The 21,021-nt window shown below is 42.9% G+C and overlaps 1 protein-coding gene across 1 annotated transcript in view; it reads right to left on the bottom strand.

Moving 5' to 3' along the window:
- Positions 1–1,389: 1,389 nt before the first annotated feature.
- LOC308081556 (uncharacterized protein) overlaps positions 1,390–21,021 on the bottom strand; it is a gene marked incomplete at both ends in the record, with an annotated part of 20,300 nt that continues 668 nt past the window's right edge. The window contains 12 exons of the mRNA XM_080457920.1: positions 1,390–1,666; positions 4,159–4,238; positions 5,382–5,434; positions 7,006–7,069; positions 7,924–8,026; positions 8,185–8,286; positions 15,856–15,958; positions 16,274–16,286; positions 16,388–16,412; positions 16,982–17,011; positions 18,899–19,168; positions 19,448–19,536. Coding sequence (XP_080314046.1) covers positions 1,390–1,666; positions 4,159–4,238; positions 5,382–5,434; positions 7,006–7,069; positions 7,924–8,026; positions 8,185–8,286; positions 15,856–15,958; positions 16,274–16,286; positions 16,388–16,412; positions 16,982–17,011; positions 18,899–19,168; positions 19,448–19,536 — 1,209 coding nt within the window. The remainder of the gene's footprint in view (positions 1,667–4,158; positions 4,239–5,381; positions 5,435–7,005; positions 7,070–7,923; positions 8,027–8,184; positions 8,287–15,855; positions 15,959–16,273; positions 16,287–16,387; positions 16,413–16,981; positions 17,012–18,898; positions 19,169–19,447; positions 19,537–21,021) is intronic.

The following is a 21,021-nucleotide window of genomic DNA, read 5'->3' as shown; positions in this document are numbered from 1 at the left end:
GGAACTACCGCCGCGCTAATAACAAAAAGGAATCTCACGCTGTTTTCAATAGATTGTAGGATTTGAAAATCGAAAAAACAACAGAAAAAGAAAACACAGCTCACGGTAACTAAAGCTCCACTGGCTAAGAGAAACGATCCACAGATAGTATAAAACAATTAAAAGAACGCTTTTTGAAACGCTTCCGTCTTCCGGTGAAAACAAATGGAATTCTGGGTAACGGAGGAATAAACAAACGGCCTGCAGTGACGGTAATGACCAGCAGAGGCTGCTAAAAATCGTTATTTGTGGACCTGCATTGTATTACTTTAAGTATGGCGGATTACAAAAGGTGTTTTGCCATTACATGGCAGGCAAACTTAATAAAGACCTTAAATGATCCAATAGGGGAAACTACTTTTCAGCTTGACCCAGCTGAGGTGGTCATATTTCGCACTATGGGGAGACATCAGGGATTAAGAGATGGGCTCTATCTTGGGCCTTACCCCTCATCCCTATTTTTTTTTGTTGCAATTCTTTGCTATTTTGTAAAACATTTTAAAATAGTTCAATTGGCCTATCTACAAGCTCACAATGTGTCGATGTAGATCGGCTAGTTGAACTATTTTTAAACATTTTAAAATATGGCTAATAAGTTTAGGGATAAGGGATAGTCATGTGATCAAGACGGATCTGTAAAATGTTTCATATTCCATCCTAATTGACAAAGATTGGTCCGTTTTGAACAAAATGCCTCAAATCATGAACGCAGTGTCCAATTGCCGTGAAACATTGCTGGCCCACAATAAGATACCTGTCCTGGCGGAGACATGTGCTCCACAGAGCACATTTTTCGAGTACTTCTACTCCACTACATCTCAGGGGAAAATGCTGTAATTTTTACTCCACAACAATAATATAGTTACTAGGTACTTTGCCGATTTGTACAATCATACATTAACCACTTAAGGCCTATTTAATACTTTGGTTGTTTGAAAATAGGGGATCTACATGCCCACAATGCGTAAAGATGTGATGCATTAATGCAACCTTACTTTGATACTGTAAGTATATTTTGATGACAATACAATAGGATTTTAATATTTTGGTGTTGCTACTTTTACTTAAGTAAATAAAAAAAAGGGAGGACCATGTGAGTGTGCTTGCTTACCAGTGAGCACACAAATGAACTCTGTGAATTAGAATACATTACGATCCTTGCAAGAAATGTCTGTGATTGTCATATATGAAATAACTACCTGTTTCACGTCCAATATTTTCATGTTAAAGTCATGTTTGTGTTTTCTAGTAAAACACAGAATAAGTTAGAATCATGTCAAATTTTAAATAATTTCAATGTGGTTTCGTTCTTTGTATCTTTCCAGTTGAGGTTCAAAGAGATCAGTGATCTTACATTTGGTCTGGAACTCGAGATTCTTCATTCAACCTAGACCCATAGCCAGAGTATGATGATCCTATGCTTGTCCTCCTAGACCCATAGCCGGAGTATGATGATCCTATGCTTGTCGTAGACCCATAGCCAAAATCTGATGTGCCTCTGCTTGTCGTAGACCCATAGACAGAATATGATGATCTTATGCTCGGCGTAGACCCATAGCCAGATGACGATGATCCTATGCTTGTCGTAGACAAATAGCTAGAGTCTGTTGTTCCACCGTCATGTCCTCTGAAATCAAACAAATGTTTCTTCAATGATTCTGAATATGAAATGTATATATGTACGTACTTACAGTACGTACTTATGTACAGTACAGTGAGGATTCTTTTTTTTCTTTTATCAGTCTGAGAAAACAAAGCCACTGATTGATTAGCAATCTCTACTTCCTCTTCCTAGAGATTACCATTATGTAACCCTAACCCGAAGTAATTATTATTATTATCAATAATAATAATAATAAGAGTAATAATAATAATAATAATAATAATAATAATAATAATAATAATAATAATAATAATAATAATAATAATAATAATAATAATAATAATAATAATAATAAATATAATAATAAATATAATAACTTTATTTATATAGCACCTTTCTAAACAGAAGTTACAAAGTGCTGCATGGAAAATGTATACATTAAACAAAGCAAGGAAAACAAAACACAATTTAAAAGGATGCAAAATGGAAAATTAACAACTTAGAGATCTAGACGGATGGACGGACGGACGGTGCAAAACATAGCCTCTGCCTCTGGATTTAGTAGCCGGAATCTTGTGGGTGTGTGGGGTGAGGAGGGGGTGGTGGTAGTGGTTGAATAGCAACCAGGTTATTGTGGTTGATGCAACTAAGTGGTTTAACCCTTCCATTGTGCTAGGGTAATTTTTTACCCGTTTTCAAGTTTAAATAGGTAAAAAAGTGCCCTTTACATTTCTTTATGGGGACGAGGCTTCGTGATATCCTCAGAAATAGCCATTTTAACGCAACAAAATTATTTATCATCATTTTAATTAATTCTGATGGTCTCTATACAAAAAAGTGACACTTGTGGTGTTAGGGGCCGAAATGACCCGGCAGAAAAGTGTGGATCAATTCCCCCCAAATTGTCAATATTCAATGTTTACATGTTTGAGAGTAAGAGAGACTTGTCCTCAATTAGCATTTGCTTTCAGGAGTAAAATAAAGTTTGAGTTTATGAAAAATAAATGACTTTTTACCTTCTATGGTATACTGGTCAAAAATTACCCAAACACCACTAGTGTCACTATTTGTAATAATATATAAAAAAAAATTAAGTTAAAAAACTAAAACAAGTATTATTATTATCATTTTTTTTGGAAGTGTGTTCTAATTATTATTCTTAATTATTCTATTATAGCTAGATAACATCATTATCCATTGTCTTCATTATAAGAAGGGAATTTTAACATTTTTATAATTGAAAACTAGATATATTGAAAGATGAAACCCTAACCCTAACCCAACATAATATTTTTTAAAGTGTTTAAATGGATATGAATGCATAACAAGTCAGCTATGAGGTGGGACGAAAAAATTTATGAAAATAATATTTGTTTTAGTTTTTAGGGCTGAGTTAAATCACAGGTCAAATTTGACCCGCTAACACCACAAGTGGATGCAGGTTTCTAACACAATGCAAGGGTTAAAACGAGGACCAGACAGTCTGCATGTGGTATGAACCGGTATGGTGTTAATACAGTCAGCCGGGCAGTAGAGGGGGCTATTGATGGATCTCATTGGGTGTAACGTGACCGTAGGAGAAGAGGGGAGTGCTTCCGGGGTCTGAGACCAAAATAGTCATGTGGGGCAGGCAATGGGGCATTCTGTTTTGAGCGCACAGAGTGGAATGTACTACTGGAGTCACAGGCGAGTGACATCGATGGGATGGTGGACTGTACTACTGATTACATCAACTTCTGTAGAGACAATGTTGTACCAGGATGCAAGGATGGGCAGGAGGAGGAATACAGGGACTTGACTAAGGCATTCGGTGAATGGAGTCACAGATTATTATTATAATCCTTTGTTATTGCACATAGACCCATACAAACTAAAACTAAAACGATTAGTCCCATTCATAGGCCTAGCGGCTGGTCTTGGAGTTAAAAAGCCTAATTGCTGTTGGGACAAAACTGTTCTTGAACCGTTCATTCGTGCAGGGCATCGAACAGAATAGATCCTTCCGGCCTGCTAAGATGTTGTGGAGAGATGCACACACAATAAATAATGGACAATGTGAGTCATCCTCTCCACAACATCCTTTGTCCAACAGCAATTAGGCTCTTTAACTGACAAAGGATTATTATCATTCCCAATGACACCTTTTTAATGCTTTTTATGCTTATTCATAATATATTCTTTATATTTGTCTTCTCTCAGTTTTAACCTGTTTAACCCTCTTTTTGTGATGTGTTTTTTAACTAACCTTAATGTATGCCTGTATGAGCTATGGGATATCTGCATTTTCCTTTGTGGATCAATAAAGTATCTATCTATAATAGCGAATGGTGAATTGGATTTGATCCGTTAATACATGTGAGCCCAGGTCGTTCAGGTGGACTCCGTCAATTGGGGTTGATGCGTTTTTGTTTGGTAAACAAAGAAATCATGTAAGTCTGCAAAACTAACTAGTAACTAAAGCTGTGAAATAATCACACTGTACTGGAGTAGAAGTGTTAAGTATTGAAATTCCGTACCCAGCACCCATACTCGTCCAATGTTTCTTCCTCCTCTCAGAGTCAGACCTCTTCTCATCCATCAGCTTCCAGTATTCATACTGTATTTCACACATCAACAGACAATGAGAGAGTCAAGTTGTTAACAGACTGTTTCTTAACATTGGTTGGAATTAACTTTTACTTCCTGTATTTCAAAATAAAAGACTGAACAGATCAGGGCCTCATTAGGTAAGTAGAACACTGTTAACCACATTAACCCTAGCTTCCCTATCCTGGGGCAAACATTCAGAGGAAATAGCTTACAAACGTGTTGCATTATGACGCAATGTGAGCTTTAGATCTGCTATTTTCACATGTTGAGATTGTAGATCGACTATTTCCGGTGAAGAGATTTGGTGCAGAAGGAAAAAAGTAGGCTAAGGTTACATTGTTAATGAAGCTCCGAAGATACTTCTGTCAGGACAACTCATGAATGGATAAAGGACAACTCATGAATGGATAACATATTTGTATTCAATATAAAATTAGCAATATATTTATTTTGGTTTGGCGATTAATTGGATCTGATTTTAGGTACTCTGAGAAAGCACATTACATTTCCCTACCAATAGGGACTCAGCAGCAAGCATCAGCAGCACTGCAGTAGGCATCAGCAAAAGGCAAGCAAGGAATGAGCAATGCAACTTCCCCATTTAAATAGGGTGCTCTATTATGAGGTGAGTATGTGATTGGTTGAGAATAGAAGCATGGAGCTGAGACGAACTATTGGTCGGCCAGCAGCAACTGCTCTGAGTTCCTGACAGAACTTGCTCTGCACATGTTTACAAAGCACAATGCTCATTGTCTCCGCCAGGCCGAAAATTTGACATGTTTCCTGTTTTTTAACAGTTTGTAGTTCATTCTCTTCACATACTGTAATAGTTGTGGAGATTAACGATGACTGTATTATAGTCATTCACAGTTAATCTCCATGTGTACTGTGGTCCTACTGGTTGGTCAGGGTGTTCAGAGGGGAGCTGGAGGAGATAATGTGAACCTCTGCGTACGTTAAGCTAGGTTTGTCTGTCTGTCTGTCTGTCTGTCTGTCTGTCTGTCTGCTGAAAACATCTGGAAACTCCATATGTACTGCATTGTATTGTAAGTATGTGTGAATAAAAAATAAACTGAAATTGAAAAAAGAAAAGAAAAAGACAAGTCCAAACAAAAATTAAATCAAATGCTAAATGCCAAACTATAATAACCTTGTCACCAAGAGGAAGGGAAGGTGTTGATCTCTGACTCGTGGACTTTATCTCTACAGAAAAACAACAAACAAACATTCATTACACATGATGAGTATAGAAGACATGAAGTCTGATACATTGTTTTATGACTGTATATAAATAACTGTAACTTAATTAACCATATTCACACAGTAGCCATTTTGTTCTTACATCATACTTGGAGGTGGCAATCTCTGCTTCTCACCCATTGACTTGCATGTTAAATGATGGCTTTTCCCCTTAAAAATAATCGATCATTTCAGGAGCAAGAGCTTCCAAATCTCTTCTAAATCTAGTCAACAAGGCCTGCAGTAGGCTATGCACTGGACAAATGTGCATGACATTATTTCAATAAACTAAAAACATGGGAAATGTTAGAGGGAGTAATAGCCATGGATACACGACGGTCGACTGTCACGACCGTCATGGATGAACTTCAACCTGGTGTTTGCACTTTCTCCATTTATGGCCCGTACATCTACATAAACGTTCATATTTCAAATATAAAGTGCTTATCCCATGGCCACGGATGTTACATGTATATACGGGCTCTCAGACATACCTGTATCATCCGTATTGTTCAATAAAAAGCATTTTAATCTGATCGGTGGCCATTTTCTCCATAAGCTTTCAACTGAGTGACCCTATCGGTTGGTAGGTGTATTGCACTCGAATACATCATGAGATGAGAGTAGAATGGCCATTGATCGGATTAAAATGCTTTTTATTGAACAATACAGAATACACGGGTACTTTTGAGAGTCCCGTGCATAATTGTAACATCCGTGGCCATGGGGTAAGCACTTTATATTAATATCTGAACGTTTATATAGATGTACGGACGTAAATGGAGAAAACACCAGGTTGAAGGTGATCCTTGACTGTAACAGGAGTTTTCATGTACCGCAGGGACTGCAGTAGCAGACGCAGTTAATACATAGACGAACAAATGAATTAATATACTTTAACGTGCGGAATCCGAAACAGGCAGCGCTGTGATTCTGAATTTTGTTACGATTACGGTGATTAGTAGCCTACTATTGACACCACCTGGGCGAGTGAGTCGTCTAACTTTCCCGACGTTAAACTGTGTATGTGTTCAACAACACAGCCATGAAGCCTTGCAGTTTAAGTGCAGATTTCAGCTTGGGAAAAGCAGCCTGCAACGGGTTTAGGTAAGTGGTTCATAGTCACCATTACGTTATCGTGGTATTCCTATTCTTGCCAATTTATGTTGCAAATGATTGTGTGTGCGGGGGGCGATGTAACATTGACATCTATGGCATTGGCAGGTGACGAAAGTTTGCCAGACCTATGCCAGGCTAACAACGGTTGCTAAGCTGGCATTGGACAATCGCTTTTGGGGTGGGGTTTAGCAAAGGGTCCATTGCTATTGCTATCCTGCTATTTTCAGGAAGTAGATTTGGTGTAGAGGGGAGAATGGAAGGGGACCCTGGTGAACAAAGTATTATTGTGTGTGTGTGTGTGTGTGTGTGTGTGTGTGTGTGTGTGTGTGTGTGTGTGTGTGTGTGTGTGTGTGTGTGTGTGTGTGTGTGTGTGTGTGTGTGTGTGTGTGTGTGTGTGTGTGTGGCTAGAATCTTACCCCTACTCTTCCAACTCTTCTCCAGCTCAGACCTCTTCTCTTCCATCAGTTTCCTATATTCCTCCTGTATTTCACACATCAACAGACAATGAGAGTCAAGCTACATCATTAACATTGGTTGGAATTAACTTTTACTTCCAAAATAAAAGACAGGCAGGTACCTCACCAGGTACAAGTATACATTGTAATGTAAGTAGAACACTGTTAACCACATGAACAATAGGTTCTCTATTCTGGGGCAAACATTATGTGAAAATAGCAGCTCTATAAGCTCACAATGAGCTTGTAGAGCTGCTATCAGAGCTGCTGAGGGAAAAAGGTAAGGGACCAAGAATATACCCCTGAGGGACCCGTTCAATTTAAGTATATAGGGTTTAAATAGTTCATAGAGCTGATCTACAAGCTCACAATGTGTCACATTGCGACACGTTGTGAGCTTGTATATCTGCTATTTTCACTACTTTTGAGTGGCACTCTTGTATGATGAAAAACAGCATTAATGTATGGACATGGAGAGGTTTCTGCCCGACAACAACAATAACCAAATTAACCCTTTATACATAGTTGAACGGTGTCCCCCGGGGCTCTGTACTAGGCCCAATGTTTAACACAAACCTTTGTTTGCCGAAAATAGCTGATCTAAAAGCTCACATTATGATGCATTGTAAGCTTGTAGATCGGCTATTTTTGTTGAATGTTCACCTCAGAATAAGGATTCTGAGGTGGGTTCATGTGGTTACCTGGCATCCTTATTTTAAACACATTTTTGAACATTATGAGACAGTTCTTTTATTATTTAATTGTTTTTATGTCACTGAATGAAGTTAAATGTTAGACATTCGTTACTCGCTACATTGTAGTTCATGTAGTCATTAGAGCATGTAAATATATGTCATGGAGAGAATATTAGATTCTTACCTTGCCGTTAGCTGACTCATATATGTTCCTCTCTATGTTCTGAGCATCCGTCACCAGGTCTTTAATGTCCTCAGCTGGGTCTCCTGTTGACATGTCCTCTACACTGCTCACCAACACACAGAGAATGAAAGAGACAAAGTCAGACCTCAGTTTCAACTCATCATTCAATAAGTGATAATTGCTCAGCTGGTCTGGGGTCAAGAAGATGGTGAGAACTGAACACATTGTATTGGTTCTGCTTTCTGTGTGATGAACACTCACAGCAAGCAGACCCTGAAGTCCCGGTTGTCGTGTGTGACGTCTTTATGCCAAGACTTCCTCATGTCTGCTGCAGAGAGAGGGAGGGCTGTGATGGAGTCCCACCTGAGAGAAAGACAATGATAGAAAAGACAAAGGGACATAGAAAGAGGAGGGAGAAAAAATGAGAAACACATATTATTATGACATTATGTCATAATCTATGATATATCTGTAACTGTGTAACGGTCAGATATTATATATTTGACTATTACTAATTTTTAAATCACGGGTTGTGAATGATCTCTTCAGATACAATTGATTAGGCTGAGAGTAGTGCACTTCAATAAATATACAGCAAATAAACACAGCCAGAAATAAAGCACGAAAGTTTGTGTCAATTTTAACCCTTTTATCTACTCCTTAATGACAGGAAAATAATACATGCATTGCCCAAATATAGCAGATCATGAAGCGGCCGACGGTAAAGTCCGCGTCTCGCGCACGCTCGCGCGCACGCTCCTATTGTTCCAATATAGTTCCGTGTAGCGTCTCCAAACGCTCCCCAAACAGCACGAAAAAAGTAATCCAAAAGAAATCCAAAAGAAACTTAATCCACTCCAGAAGCGGTATAATCCAAAAAGCTCGGATCTCCACGGAGAAAAGAAAAGTAATCCACGCTGGATATAAACAAAATATAAACGGTCTCACCAGTCAGAAGAATGTCCCGTGGCTCTTCCCTTTACACGGCGAGTATTGACAGTTAATGTGGCCTTTGCTATTTTCCACCTATAGCTTAGAACTAGACAAATAAATAATCAAACTGGACCAGGTCTCCCGTGGACTCCCTGTCGGTTTGTTGTCTCGTTTCGGGGCCGCGAGCCGGCAGCTTCCGCACGCTATATGGTGCGTCAGTCATTCCCAGACAGACCCGTCAATCAATGTCAATCAATCAATCACAATACATCAAAATGAAAGCATAAACATTTAAACCCCCCAAACAATAACAAAATGAAAACAGACATCACAAAAGATAGGACCTTACCCTTAAAGGATGGCGTTAATATAAGGAATATTTTAATTCATAGGCATAAACTTTTAAATGCCATTATAAAACTAAATCCTCTTTTACACATGTGTGGCAGCGCTACATAGACCCCCCCTCCAGCCAGCGGCTTCTAGGGTGAGGTGCCATAGAACTTTTTTATGTTGACCACATTTATTGTGTCCTGTTTATCAGGTGGGTTATTCCATCCTATTCGGTAATTTACCGGCCCTAATTTTCTCAGTATTTTAGCTGGCCCTTCCCACTTCGGCGCAAGCTTAGCTGAGAACTTGTCACTGGCTTTTGAGAGAGGATGCGTCCTGACCCAGACTAGGTCACCCGGCTGGAAGTGCGCATCTTTCCGGCGGGCATTATAATACCTAGCTTGTCTAGCCTGGTGCACACCCACTCTCCTCCTGACCTCCTCCGCCATCTTCTGCTGTCTCTCCACCAGATCGTAAGCGGCTTGCTGTTCCGGAGACGGTGGTTTGTTTATCAGCCTCTCCAGTGGTCCTTGGAGCTTCCTGCCCAAGGCAAGCTCAGCAGGGACTTTGCCTGTAGTCTCCTGTTGGGCGGTGTTGAGGGCAAAACGGAACTCCGGTAGCCACTGGTCCCAGGTGTTATGATGCTGGCCGACGAATGATGCAATCATGGTTTTCAGTGTCCGGTTGACACGCTCTGTAAGATTAGTCTGCGGATGGTAACTGGTGGTGAGCTTCTGGACAACACCCCAAGCCTTGCAGAGGTCCATCAGCAAGTTGGCAGTGAATTGCGGTCCTCTGTCCGAAACCAGGTACAATGGCACACCCCAGCGGGTGAAGATTTCCTCCCTGAGGATCTTGATGAGACGAGGTGTTTTGCTGTCTCTCAAGGGGAACATCTCCACCCACTTGGAGTAATAGTCCACCACCACCAGAAGGTAACAGTTTCCGCTTTTGCTCCTTGGGAATGGACCCATGAGGTCGATTCCCAGCATCACCCCGGGTGCGGTGACTTGGGTGCTCTGCAGTAACCCTGACGGTTTGGTGTTGTCTGCCTTGTACTGTTGACAGGTGGCACAGGTCTTCGTATGATCCCATACGTCTTTGCGGACATTTGCCCACCAAGCCACCTCCAGCACTCTCAACAGGGTCTTCAGCCTGCCCAGATGGCCACCCAAGGGATTGTCATGGAAGTACCGAAGGAATTCTGGCACCAAAGACTGAGGAACAACCAACTGCCATTTTTCTCCCTGGTTTTTCACCGGAACTCTTCGGTACAATACCCCTTGGTGTTCGAAGAAGCCGATGCGATCCGGCGGAGATGTTGACTGACCGATGTCCCTCCTCAAGTCACATACTACCTGGTCTTTCTCCTGTGCCTGGGCCAATTCTGCCAAGGTGGTCGGTAGGTCAGAGTGGCTTTTGGAGGAGATGACCAGACAGGGTGATGAGTGAATTGAGAGTGGTTCATAAGATCTGGACAGTGCATCCGGAGCGGCGTTCAGACAACCCTTCCGATAATGAACCTTGAAGGTGAATTGCTGCAAACGGAGTGTCCACCGAGTCAGCCGAGATGTGGTCTTCGGACAGTTGAAAGCCCAGGACAGTGCAGCGTGGTCGGTGAAGACATTGAACTCTGGTCCCTCCAGATAGTGCCTCCATTTTTCCACCGCCCAGACCACTGCCAGGCACTCCTTCTCCGAAGTGGAATAATTCCGCTCTGGGCCTCGGAGTCCCCTCGACGCGTAAGATATTACGTGCTCACCATCCTCGGTGATTTGGGAGAGGATGGCTCCGAGACCCACTTCGCTGGCGTCCGTATGTACCTGGAATGGCAGGGCGGTATTGTGTTGAGCCAACACCGGTGTACTCTGCAACGCCTGTTTCAGAGCGTCCATGCTATCCTGGCACTCCATGGTCCAGTTCCATTCCACTCCCTTCCTCTTGAGGTTGTTTAGTGGAGCTGCCATGTCCGCAAACCGGGGTATGAATTTGTGATACCATCCCGCAAGGCCCAAGAAACGCTGTACGGCTTTCAGGTCCCGAGGGACAGGGTAGTCCGACACAGCTTGGGTCTTGGATGGATCGACCTCCACGCCTCGGTTGGAGACAATGTGTCCAAGAAACTTCAGTTCTCGCTTGAAGAAGTGGCACTTTTTCATGTTGAGGCTGAGATTGGCAGCATGCAACTTCTGAAAGACAGATTCTAAGTCCCGAAGATGCTGCTCTTTGGAGCGAGAATACACAATGATGTCATCAATGTACACGAAGCATAGCTTTCCTCTCAACTCCGCCAAGACCCTCTCCATCAAACGTTGAAAGGAGGCTGCCGCATTCCGCAGACCGAATGGCATGGCCTTAAACTGGAACAGGCCAAGAGATGTTATGAAAGCAGTCTTCGGCTTGCTCTCCTCTGCCATTGCCACCTGCCAGTAACCAGACTGCAAGTCCAAAGAACTGAACCAGGAGGCACCTTCCAGGGATTCAAGGATGTCGTGAATGATGGGCATCGGGTAAGCGTCTGGTAAGGTCTTGGCATTGACTCGCCTATAGTCCACACAAAACCTATAGGATCCATCAGGTTTGTTTACTAGGACCACAGGGGATGACCAAGCTGACTGCGACGGCTCAATGATTCCATCCACGAGCATTCTCTCCACATGGTCTTCGATGACCTTCTTCTTCAGAGGGGAGACACGATAAACCTTGGATCGCACCGGCACTTCATCCTGCAGGAAGATGGTGTGTTTCTCCACCGACGTCTTCCCCAGTCTACTGGAGGTGACGGTGGGCCAGTCTCCCATGAGCTGGTGTAGCTCCTCCGGGCTGTCCGTGTCGTAGGGTGCCACTGACTCTCTCTGGACAGTGGAAGCCCAGCAACTTCTCATCTCCCCTGGTGGTAAGGCGTAGTAGAGGCGAATGCCTGGTTGGTACATGACGGAGGGAGACTTGTCCCACAAGCTGGAGTTGGGGTTCTGGCATAAGAATGGATAATAGGTGTAACCTTTACCTGATTTCAACCCATACCTCTTCTTAGCCAGATCAAGAATGGCACCGGTTTCAGAAAGGAGGTCCAGCCCAAGGATTAATGGGAACACAAGATGGTGGTCCTGCATCACATGGGTGTCGATAGTAGTTTTCATACCGTGCCAGTCGAAGCAGAGACCTATCTTTCCCACTGCTTGGTGAGCTGTTCCATCGGCTAGGACAAATTCCTGTCTCTCTGCCGGTAAGAGGGTTTCGTCGGGTAACATGATCCGCTTCCACAGACTTTCCTTAATCAGCGTGTATGAACTCCCAGTGTCCACAACGGCTTCTACTGATATTCCCTTGATGGTAACTGGGACTAACAGGATCCTGGGTTCTTTCTTTTTGTAGCCCTGGTGTTGTACTACTGAAAGCTCTGCTGTTTTCTGAGACTGTTTCTTCTCCTTCTTCCCCTGTTTTTCGGTACTTGCCTTCACCCTCTGCCAGTACTCCTGGGACCCTGAGAAGTCCTTCTCCACCATGGAACCCACTTTCACCAGCTGGGTCACTGTCGTCACCGTCCCCCTCAGGCAGCCAGCCACTTTCGGGTTGAGGTTACTCAGGATGCGTCTCACTATCTCGTCCTCTGGCATGTCTCGCTTCCACTTGAGACATAGTGCACGATAATCATAAGCAAAGTCCCTGAGACATTGTTCTGGTTTCTGCACCATGGCCCTCAATCTCTCCTCTACTTCAGTCATGTAGTCAGAGGGAAGGAAAGCAGACATGAAGGCATTCTTAAATGAGACCCAGTCCTGAACTTGGCTTTTTTCAGCCTTCCACCAGCTGAGTGCTGGCCCCTTGAAGACAGAAGACAGTGCTCCTAAGAGTTCCGGGTTGGAGAGGGGTCTGAGCCCAAGGAAGTTCTCACACTCCTCGACGAAGGCAAGGACATCCGAAGTTTCAGTCGTGGCGCCGAATGTAGGAAACTCCAACTTCACGGGAGGTTTGGAGTACGACGGAGAGGAGAGTGAATGTGCACCAGGCAGACTATGGGATCTAGGGGGTGCTATGGAGCTGACATCTGTCGAAACCGCTACAGTCCTGGTTCGGTTTGCCACAGGCGTGCTTGTTGGTCTTAAGCTACCAAGCTCCTTCTTCCATTTGTCATCCCTACGTAACATACAGTTCACTGTCTCTCTTTCTAGTCTCTGTATGCTTGCCGTAGTTCCCTCGTCCACCTTGGCTAGGGCAGTGTCAATGGATCTCCTTAGGTGGGTCTCTCTATTCAGGGCACTGTCTACAGAATCTCTGAACTCAGTTTCCAGCTTAACCACCTGTTCCTTCAGAGAATTCACCTCACCTTTAAGTTCCCCATAATCAGCCCTCATAGCATTCACTTGGTCTTTAAGCTGCCCAAAATCAGCCTGTGTAACATACTGTATTCCCTGTCTGTCACCAGTGACATTTGATTCAGCCTCAACCCCATCACCATCATCATCCCCCTCATCGTCATCATCATCATCATCATCATCGTCATCATCACCATCATTATCATCGTCATTTTCACCAGGTGCTTTAACTTCGTCATTTTCTATGTACAAATCACTCAACAAAGAGGATATTTCATCAGTAGGATTTCTCCTTGTGACAAAAGGTCCTGCAGTGAAATCTGGGTCAGCAAATAAAGGCATACTTTCATTCACTGGAGTAGAGGGAGCAGCAATAACTTCGGCTGTATCTACTGGGTGTTCTGCCATATTGTTCAATGTTCAATACAAAACAAACAAACAAAATCAATTTAAATCATTCCCCGTACGGGCCACCATATGTAACGGTCAGATATTATATATTTGACTATTACTAATTTTTAAATCACGGGTTGTGAATGATCTCTTCAGATACAATTGATTAGGCTGAGAGTAGTGCACTTCAATAAATATACAGCAAATAAACACAGCCAGAAATAAAGCACGAAAGTTTGTGTCAATTTTAACCCTTTTATCTACTCCTTAATGACAGGAAAATAATACATGCATTGCCCAAATATAGCAGATCATGAAGCGGCCGACGGTAAAGTCCGCGTCTCGCGCACGCTCGCGCGCACGCTCCTATTGTTCCAATATAGTTCCGTGTAGCGTCTCCAAACGCTCCCCAAACAGCACGAAAAAAGTAATCCAAAAGAAATCCAAAAGAAACTTAATCCACTCCAGAAGCGGTATAATCCAAAAAGCTCGGATCTCCACGGAGAAAAGAAAAGTAATCCACGCTGGATATAAACAAAATATAAACGGTCTCACCAGTCAGAAGAATGTCCCGTGGCTCTTCCCTTTACACGGCGAGTATTGACAGTTAATGTGGCCTTTGCTATTTTCCACCTATAGCTTAGAACTAGACAAATAAATAATCAAACTGGACCAGGTCTCCCGTGGACTCCCTGTCGGTTTGTTGTCTCGTTTCGGGGCCGCGAGCCGGCAGCTTCCGCACGCTATATGGTGCGTCAGTCATTCCCAGACAGACCCGTCAATCAATGTCAATCAATCAATCACAATACATCAAAATGAAAGCATAAACATTTAAACCCCCCAAACAATAACAAAATGAAAACAGACATCACAAAAGATAGGACCTTACCCTTAAAGGATGGCGTTAATATAAGGAATATTTTAATTCATAGGCATAAACTTTTAAATGCCATTATAAAACTAAATCCTCTTTTACACATGTGTGGCAGCGCTACAACTGTACAGGTGGAAAGTATTTAAATGACAGTATTTTTTATGTGGTAGCCCCCCACTCTCCCACCAGCCTGATCTCCAGAGATTACCGTAACATTGCACGGAACGAGTGCACTTCATTCCGTGGATAGTCGCCTAGAAACCCCGAAATTGCGTGCATATGTACGGCGAGTCCCACGGTGGGCGTAACCAGTCGCAACCCGGAAAAACCCGGAAGCAGAGCAGTCCCCACAACAAAATTTACGATTCTGTGCCTATCGGTACATAACTCAAACGGCGCTGAGTAGGCACAGGCGAACGTCACACCGTTCAGGACGGCAACTCGGTCGCCTTAGCTCCCTCGGTGGTCCTTCACGGGGTGACTGCGCGCCTGTGACTGCGCGCCTCCGAAATGGTTTTGTCACATATGCACGCAATTTGGGGGTTCCGAGGCGGCTATCCACGGAATGAAGTGCACTCGTTCCGTGCAATGTTACGGTAATCTCTGGAGATCGGGTTGCTCCCACCCACACACACACACACACAAATAATAATAATAACATAATAATTATATATATATATATATAGATATATAGATATATAGATATATAGATATATAGATATATAGATATAGATATAGATATAGATATATATAGATATATATACAGAGAACCGACAGCTGGCAAACTGGGAGGAAGACTGTAAAAGCACAACACACACACACACACACACACACACACACACACACACACACACACACACACACACACACACACACACACACACACACACACACACACACACACACACACACACACACACACACACACAGTTCCTCTACTTCATATAGCTTAATGAAATTAACTCATCAAAGGCACCACTTTCTTCACACTGGGTGTGTGTGTGTGTGTGTGTGTGTGTGTGTGTGTGTGTGTGTGTGTGTGTGTGTGTGTGTGTGTGTGTGTGTGTGTGTGTGTGTGTGTACCTGTCAGCGTTTCGGGGTGGGAGTCCAGTGAGCCCACGGCGGCGGGGCAGTTCCTTGTTGTGGGAAGCAGGAAGCGGAAAGGTGTGATGTTTGCGAGGCATGTCTGAGGAGAGGAGAGGAGAGGAGAGGAGAGGAGAGGAGAGGAGGAGAATTTCCTACAGAGAATATATTCTGGGGTATTTTCAATTGGCTAATTAATGTTTAATATGCATTTTTTAAATGAGGATATTTAATGTGATCAAGAGCTCAACACACTTTGATAACCACTGGTCTAATGTTTGTTTGTATGTGTGTTTTTTTTTACACATTTAGCCATTTTGAACACTGTATAAAGTTAAATAAAATTGTTAACATGCTGATAGTTGTATACAGACAGACAGACAGACAGACAGACAGACAGACAGACAGACAGACTTACCTTCCTGTTGTGCCTGAGGACGGAGAACAGACACAACAAATCAACATGGGTGACATATTGATGATGACATCATCACAATGACATACAAGCATATCTGTCCAATCAGAGACTTACCTCGTTCCTCACCGCAGGAACAAAACTGAAACAGAAAATGATGCCAATGAGTTATAGTTACTCATATACTTTAATTGATTAATTGATTGATTGATTGAATACTTTATTGACGTTTTTTAAAGGTCCAGGCAGTACGAGTTAAAAACTGTGTTAATTTCATTGACTACAACTATGACGAAAAATGTTTGTCAACTACCTTTTTTCACTGACGAAAACGAAATAAAAAATAAATAAATAAGCTATGATGACTAAAACTATATATTGACAATTTTGTCAACAAATAAAAATTAGACCTTTATTAGGGAGGGACCAGTTGAGAAAAGATCCAGTAGAACTAAGACAAGTCATTTTATGCTTGGATGCGCATGGGTGTCACGCTCCGAAAATAGCCGATCTACAAGCTCACGCGTGAGCTTGTAGATCGGCTATTTTCGGCATGCAGCAGCTAAGTAGAAATCAGTCATTGTGACGCCATCACAGCCGACTTTGGATACCATGATTTTGTGAATGTAACCTTATCTGTACCTTTAATATGTGTGTCCTTGTATGCTCTCCTATATTGCGTACATGAGTAAATTGTAAAAATTTGCTGACCTAGGAGGCGTCCTGACAGAGGAGTTACTCCTGCTCACAGAGGTGGAGGGCACAGGAGACACCAGAGGTCTGAAAGAGAGAACATGACAGTATGTGTGTGTGTGTGTGTGTGTGTGTGTGTGTGTGTGTGTGTGTGTGTGTGTGTGTGTGTGTGTGTGTGTGTGTGTGTGTGTGTGTGTGTGCATGCATGCATGCATGCATGTGTGTGTAGCAGCCTACCTCCATGAATGTTGCCCTCCCTGAAAGAGAAACAGCGGTAAAGTTAACAAGTGGTCCGTTCTATTTATTTGCGTTTGTTTGTTTGTTTGTTTGTTTTTTATTTGAGAGGGACAACATATATCAATGAACAGTGCACTCCAATGCTGTATAATGAAGGGCAGTTACAGAAGGAGGCTTTGTTTATATTGGACTTAGCAAGAATGCTAACTTACTGTACATCCTCAGTCCCTGACGAATAACGTTAAAACTACATTAAACAAAACATGTTTACAATACAGTTAGAGCAAGCATATTATACAAAACAGGACTACAAAACAAGTACAAAACAAGTGCAAAGTATACCTAAAATGAAACTAATCTTTAATTGACGGTTAGTTCTGTTCGTTCTAAAGCAGAAACTCTAAAACATGAAACACACTAAACCCACCCCATTTCCAATCATATCTTCATATAATTGGTCCTCATTAATGCTTATATGATGGAAAACATTGGCCAAATTGTCAAATAATATAAGAAAGAGGCAACGCGAGACGTTGTGAGCCTGTGGAACGGAGTCAAACATAATGGGGGGTCCCCAGTTCAAATATTATTATTTTGGGCGGTTGCAGTCTGAAAAGGTTGAGAAACACTGTTATAATGGAAGCCATCGTTCTTGCGTAAAAAAAAAAAAAAAAAATTATATCTTGTTTAAAAAAAAGGAAAAAAGCCTAACGATGATGTCACTGGTAGGCAGGTTTCTGAAGTGTCCACAGCCTGCCTATGAGACAGAGACCAAGTAGACACACGCACGCGCGCGCACACACACACACACACACACACACACACACACACACACACACACACACACACACACACACACACACACACACACACACACACACACACACACACACACACACACACACACACACACACACACACACACACACACTATTTTGAGGGTTCTTTGACAGGGTTCCCAATGGACCCTTACAGGTCTGTAACTCTGAGAGTGTACAAGTGGAACCATATGGACCTCTATATAGGGTCCATTTGGCTCCATTTGTACACTCTCTAAGTTACAGACGCCTGACAGGCTTGCAGGCCTCTAGTACCAAAGACGGTGGATATTTAGGAAGATCCGCCGTCCCAATTTGAACCACTATAGAGGCAAAATGGTACACAAATGGTCTCCTAAGTGGGCGGCAGATCTCGCCAACGTCCTATGTTTACTGGTGCTAGATCTCATGAGAGTGTGTTGCTGGGACAGAGAAAGGTCTCTGTGAAAAATTGTGTGTCAGAATGTTGGGAAGATTGTGTGGCTTGTGGCGACTGGGTCCAAAATCATTGGTTCTGTGACCAAGAATCTAAAGAATGGTGCAGAAGCTGTGTTCATGTTCACTCTCCCATTGGAATGAATAGAATCCAACCTGCTTCTTAGCTTAGCTTAATCCTCTTCGTCCCAAGTGGGACATAAGGCTTCGACGATCTGCCTCCATCGGGACCTGTCTTGTGCTGCATGTTGTGCCTCGCCCCGCGTAAGGTTCATCTCCTGAAGCTCAGCTGTCACGGTTCGTCGCCAGGTGGTTTTGGGTCGACCTTGACTCCTTTTCCCTGTTGGGGTCCATCTCAGTGCAACCTTTGGGATTAGATCCTGGGCCATTCGGAGCACATGTCCCAGCCATTGTAGACGACGGCGTTTGATTTCTGACACGATACCTGGTCATTCTGTGCAGCTCTTTATTTGAGATCTTCTCAGGCCATAAGATGCGGCAGATTTTACGAATATGGTGCTCACAGCTGGTATTGTCATTGCCAACTTTGGCATTGATATCCCCCACGATCAGTAGCAGGTCATGCTGAGGAACTTTGTTGACTGCTTGCTGTAACTCCTCGTACCAGTCATCTTTTTCCTTTTCCTCCGTTTCATTAGTTGGTGCATAACACTGAATGATGGAGAGTTTGCAGTGCTTGGAGTTGAAGCGGGCTCTGATTAGCCTGTCACTGAGGGGTTCCCACTCTAACAAGGTGTTGACCTTCTTCTTTGAGATTTTTATCTTATCTTCTGGGGGTCCCTGGCACAAAACATTTTCAGATGGGAGTCCGTGGCCAAATACATACACATAATACAATTTGGGGGTCCTTAGGCTTGAAAAAGGTTTGAGAACCATTGTCTTAAAGAGGCGGTCACCTACGTCACACAGATACGGGAAGTAAAGTGGATATTATACGGGTCTTGCTTTCCCATTTGTCTTGGCTGGTACTCACCGGGCGGGTGGAGGTAGGAACGGCTGGGCCAGGTGGGCGGGGTGTAACCACAGGGGGCAGTACTCGGGAAGATACACCTTTTCTGTTATCTATACACACACACAACACACACGCACACATTATTTATTTAGCATTCAGTTTGTCGCTAAATTGCAATTGTACCATGTTAGACTCATTGAAAACACACTTCCCTGCTTCTGGTGACCGATATTGTCCTTCTAATGAATGTTAAGCAAAGGGATAATGGACGGCAAGCCGGGCATTGTTGAGGAATAAACTCAGACAGGGTGATTAACCCTGAGCTGAAGTCGAGGGTTTTAATCGACCTGAAGTGGTTTATTTCTAAACAATGACCGGCTCGCCGTCATTATCCCGCTTATTACATGGCTACTTAATGAATAAATGTATAAATTGACCCTAAAGTAACAACAAAACTAAGTATTTCCTTGCTTACAGTAATGAAAGTATTCCATAAATTTATGCCAGGTGCGGCCGTCCATCCAGCACGACGCGGTCGCCTCGGAAAACAACCAGGAAGTGTTGATCAAATAGAATACATTTTCGGTTACTGCATGGTCTATTTCTCGCTTGAGAGCAACGTTTAGCTGTAAATGCCATGGTGTGTTTGTTTACATGGCTGTCGTGTTGGATATACAGCATAAAAACAAGCAGCGCAGCCAGGTGCTCTGAGTCTTTGATTAGACAGCGGTCTGTTATTGACCTCATCGGTCATTATCCAGAAATAACACACCTTTAAATTCAGTGATTGACCAATCAGAATCGACCATTCAACCAAGCCGTGTAATGAACTTGGTGAAAACACACGTCCCTGCTTCTGGTGACTGACATCGTCCTTCTAATGTGTGAGGGGGGTTGTGTTTCTTCAATCACTTTTACATTTTATTTTGTCCTGGATTCGGCTAGACACCGTCTTTCAACGTGCTCTAACAAAGGAAGGCGCGGTGCCGGTTATAAATTATTTTTCTCTTCACGGCGAACAGTGATCCCCTTTGTGTTTACCAACGGTCTGACAAGCGATCATAATGTATATAAATGTTCTGCGGCCAGTTGGGGAGGTGGGAAAGACACTCATTTTTTAAAGAGCTGGTGCCATGGTTTTGCACTTTTTCTGTTTTTCATGTGTCTATGAGGTTGATAGAACTTCATTAAGCCCCCCGGTGGTGTTTTTATGGTGTTTTATGTCTTTTCTGACTATTTGGAGTTTCTTCCTGGAGGCTGAAACCTTGAGGGTCAAACGTGCCAATAGAGAAACAGCGCTTTAGTGACATCACAAAGCCATACCTTCCCCCTCATTATCATAACACAACAGGTGTGGGCATGAGGAGGAGGAGGGACTAGGACAGGTGGGTGGTGCTAAGGTGGTGGAGGAGGTGCTAAGGTGAGAACCAGGTATACTTAATGAACTGGTGGGTGTGTCTACATAAAAACAACATTTTAACACTTACTGTACACTTTCTTTTTGTTGAAAAAAATCCTTACATAATAATAATACCTTATGATCAGGTTTTAGGGTTGAAAAATATCATGGCACTCCATCTTTAAGGAAGAAGCTG

This window comes from Gymnoscopelus braueri (assembly GCF_963280865.1).
Source record: "Gymnoscopelus braueri genome assembly, contig: SCAFFOLD_438, whole genome shotgun sequence".
NCBI lineage: Eukaryota > Metazoa > Chordata > Actinopteri > Myctophiformes > Myctophidae > Gymnoscopelus > Gymnoscopelus braueri.
This window is presented reverse-complemented; position numbering and strand designations above follow the sequence as displayed.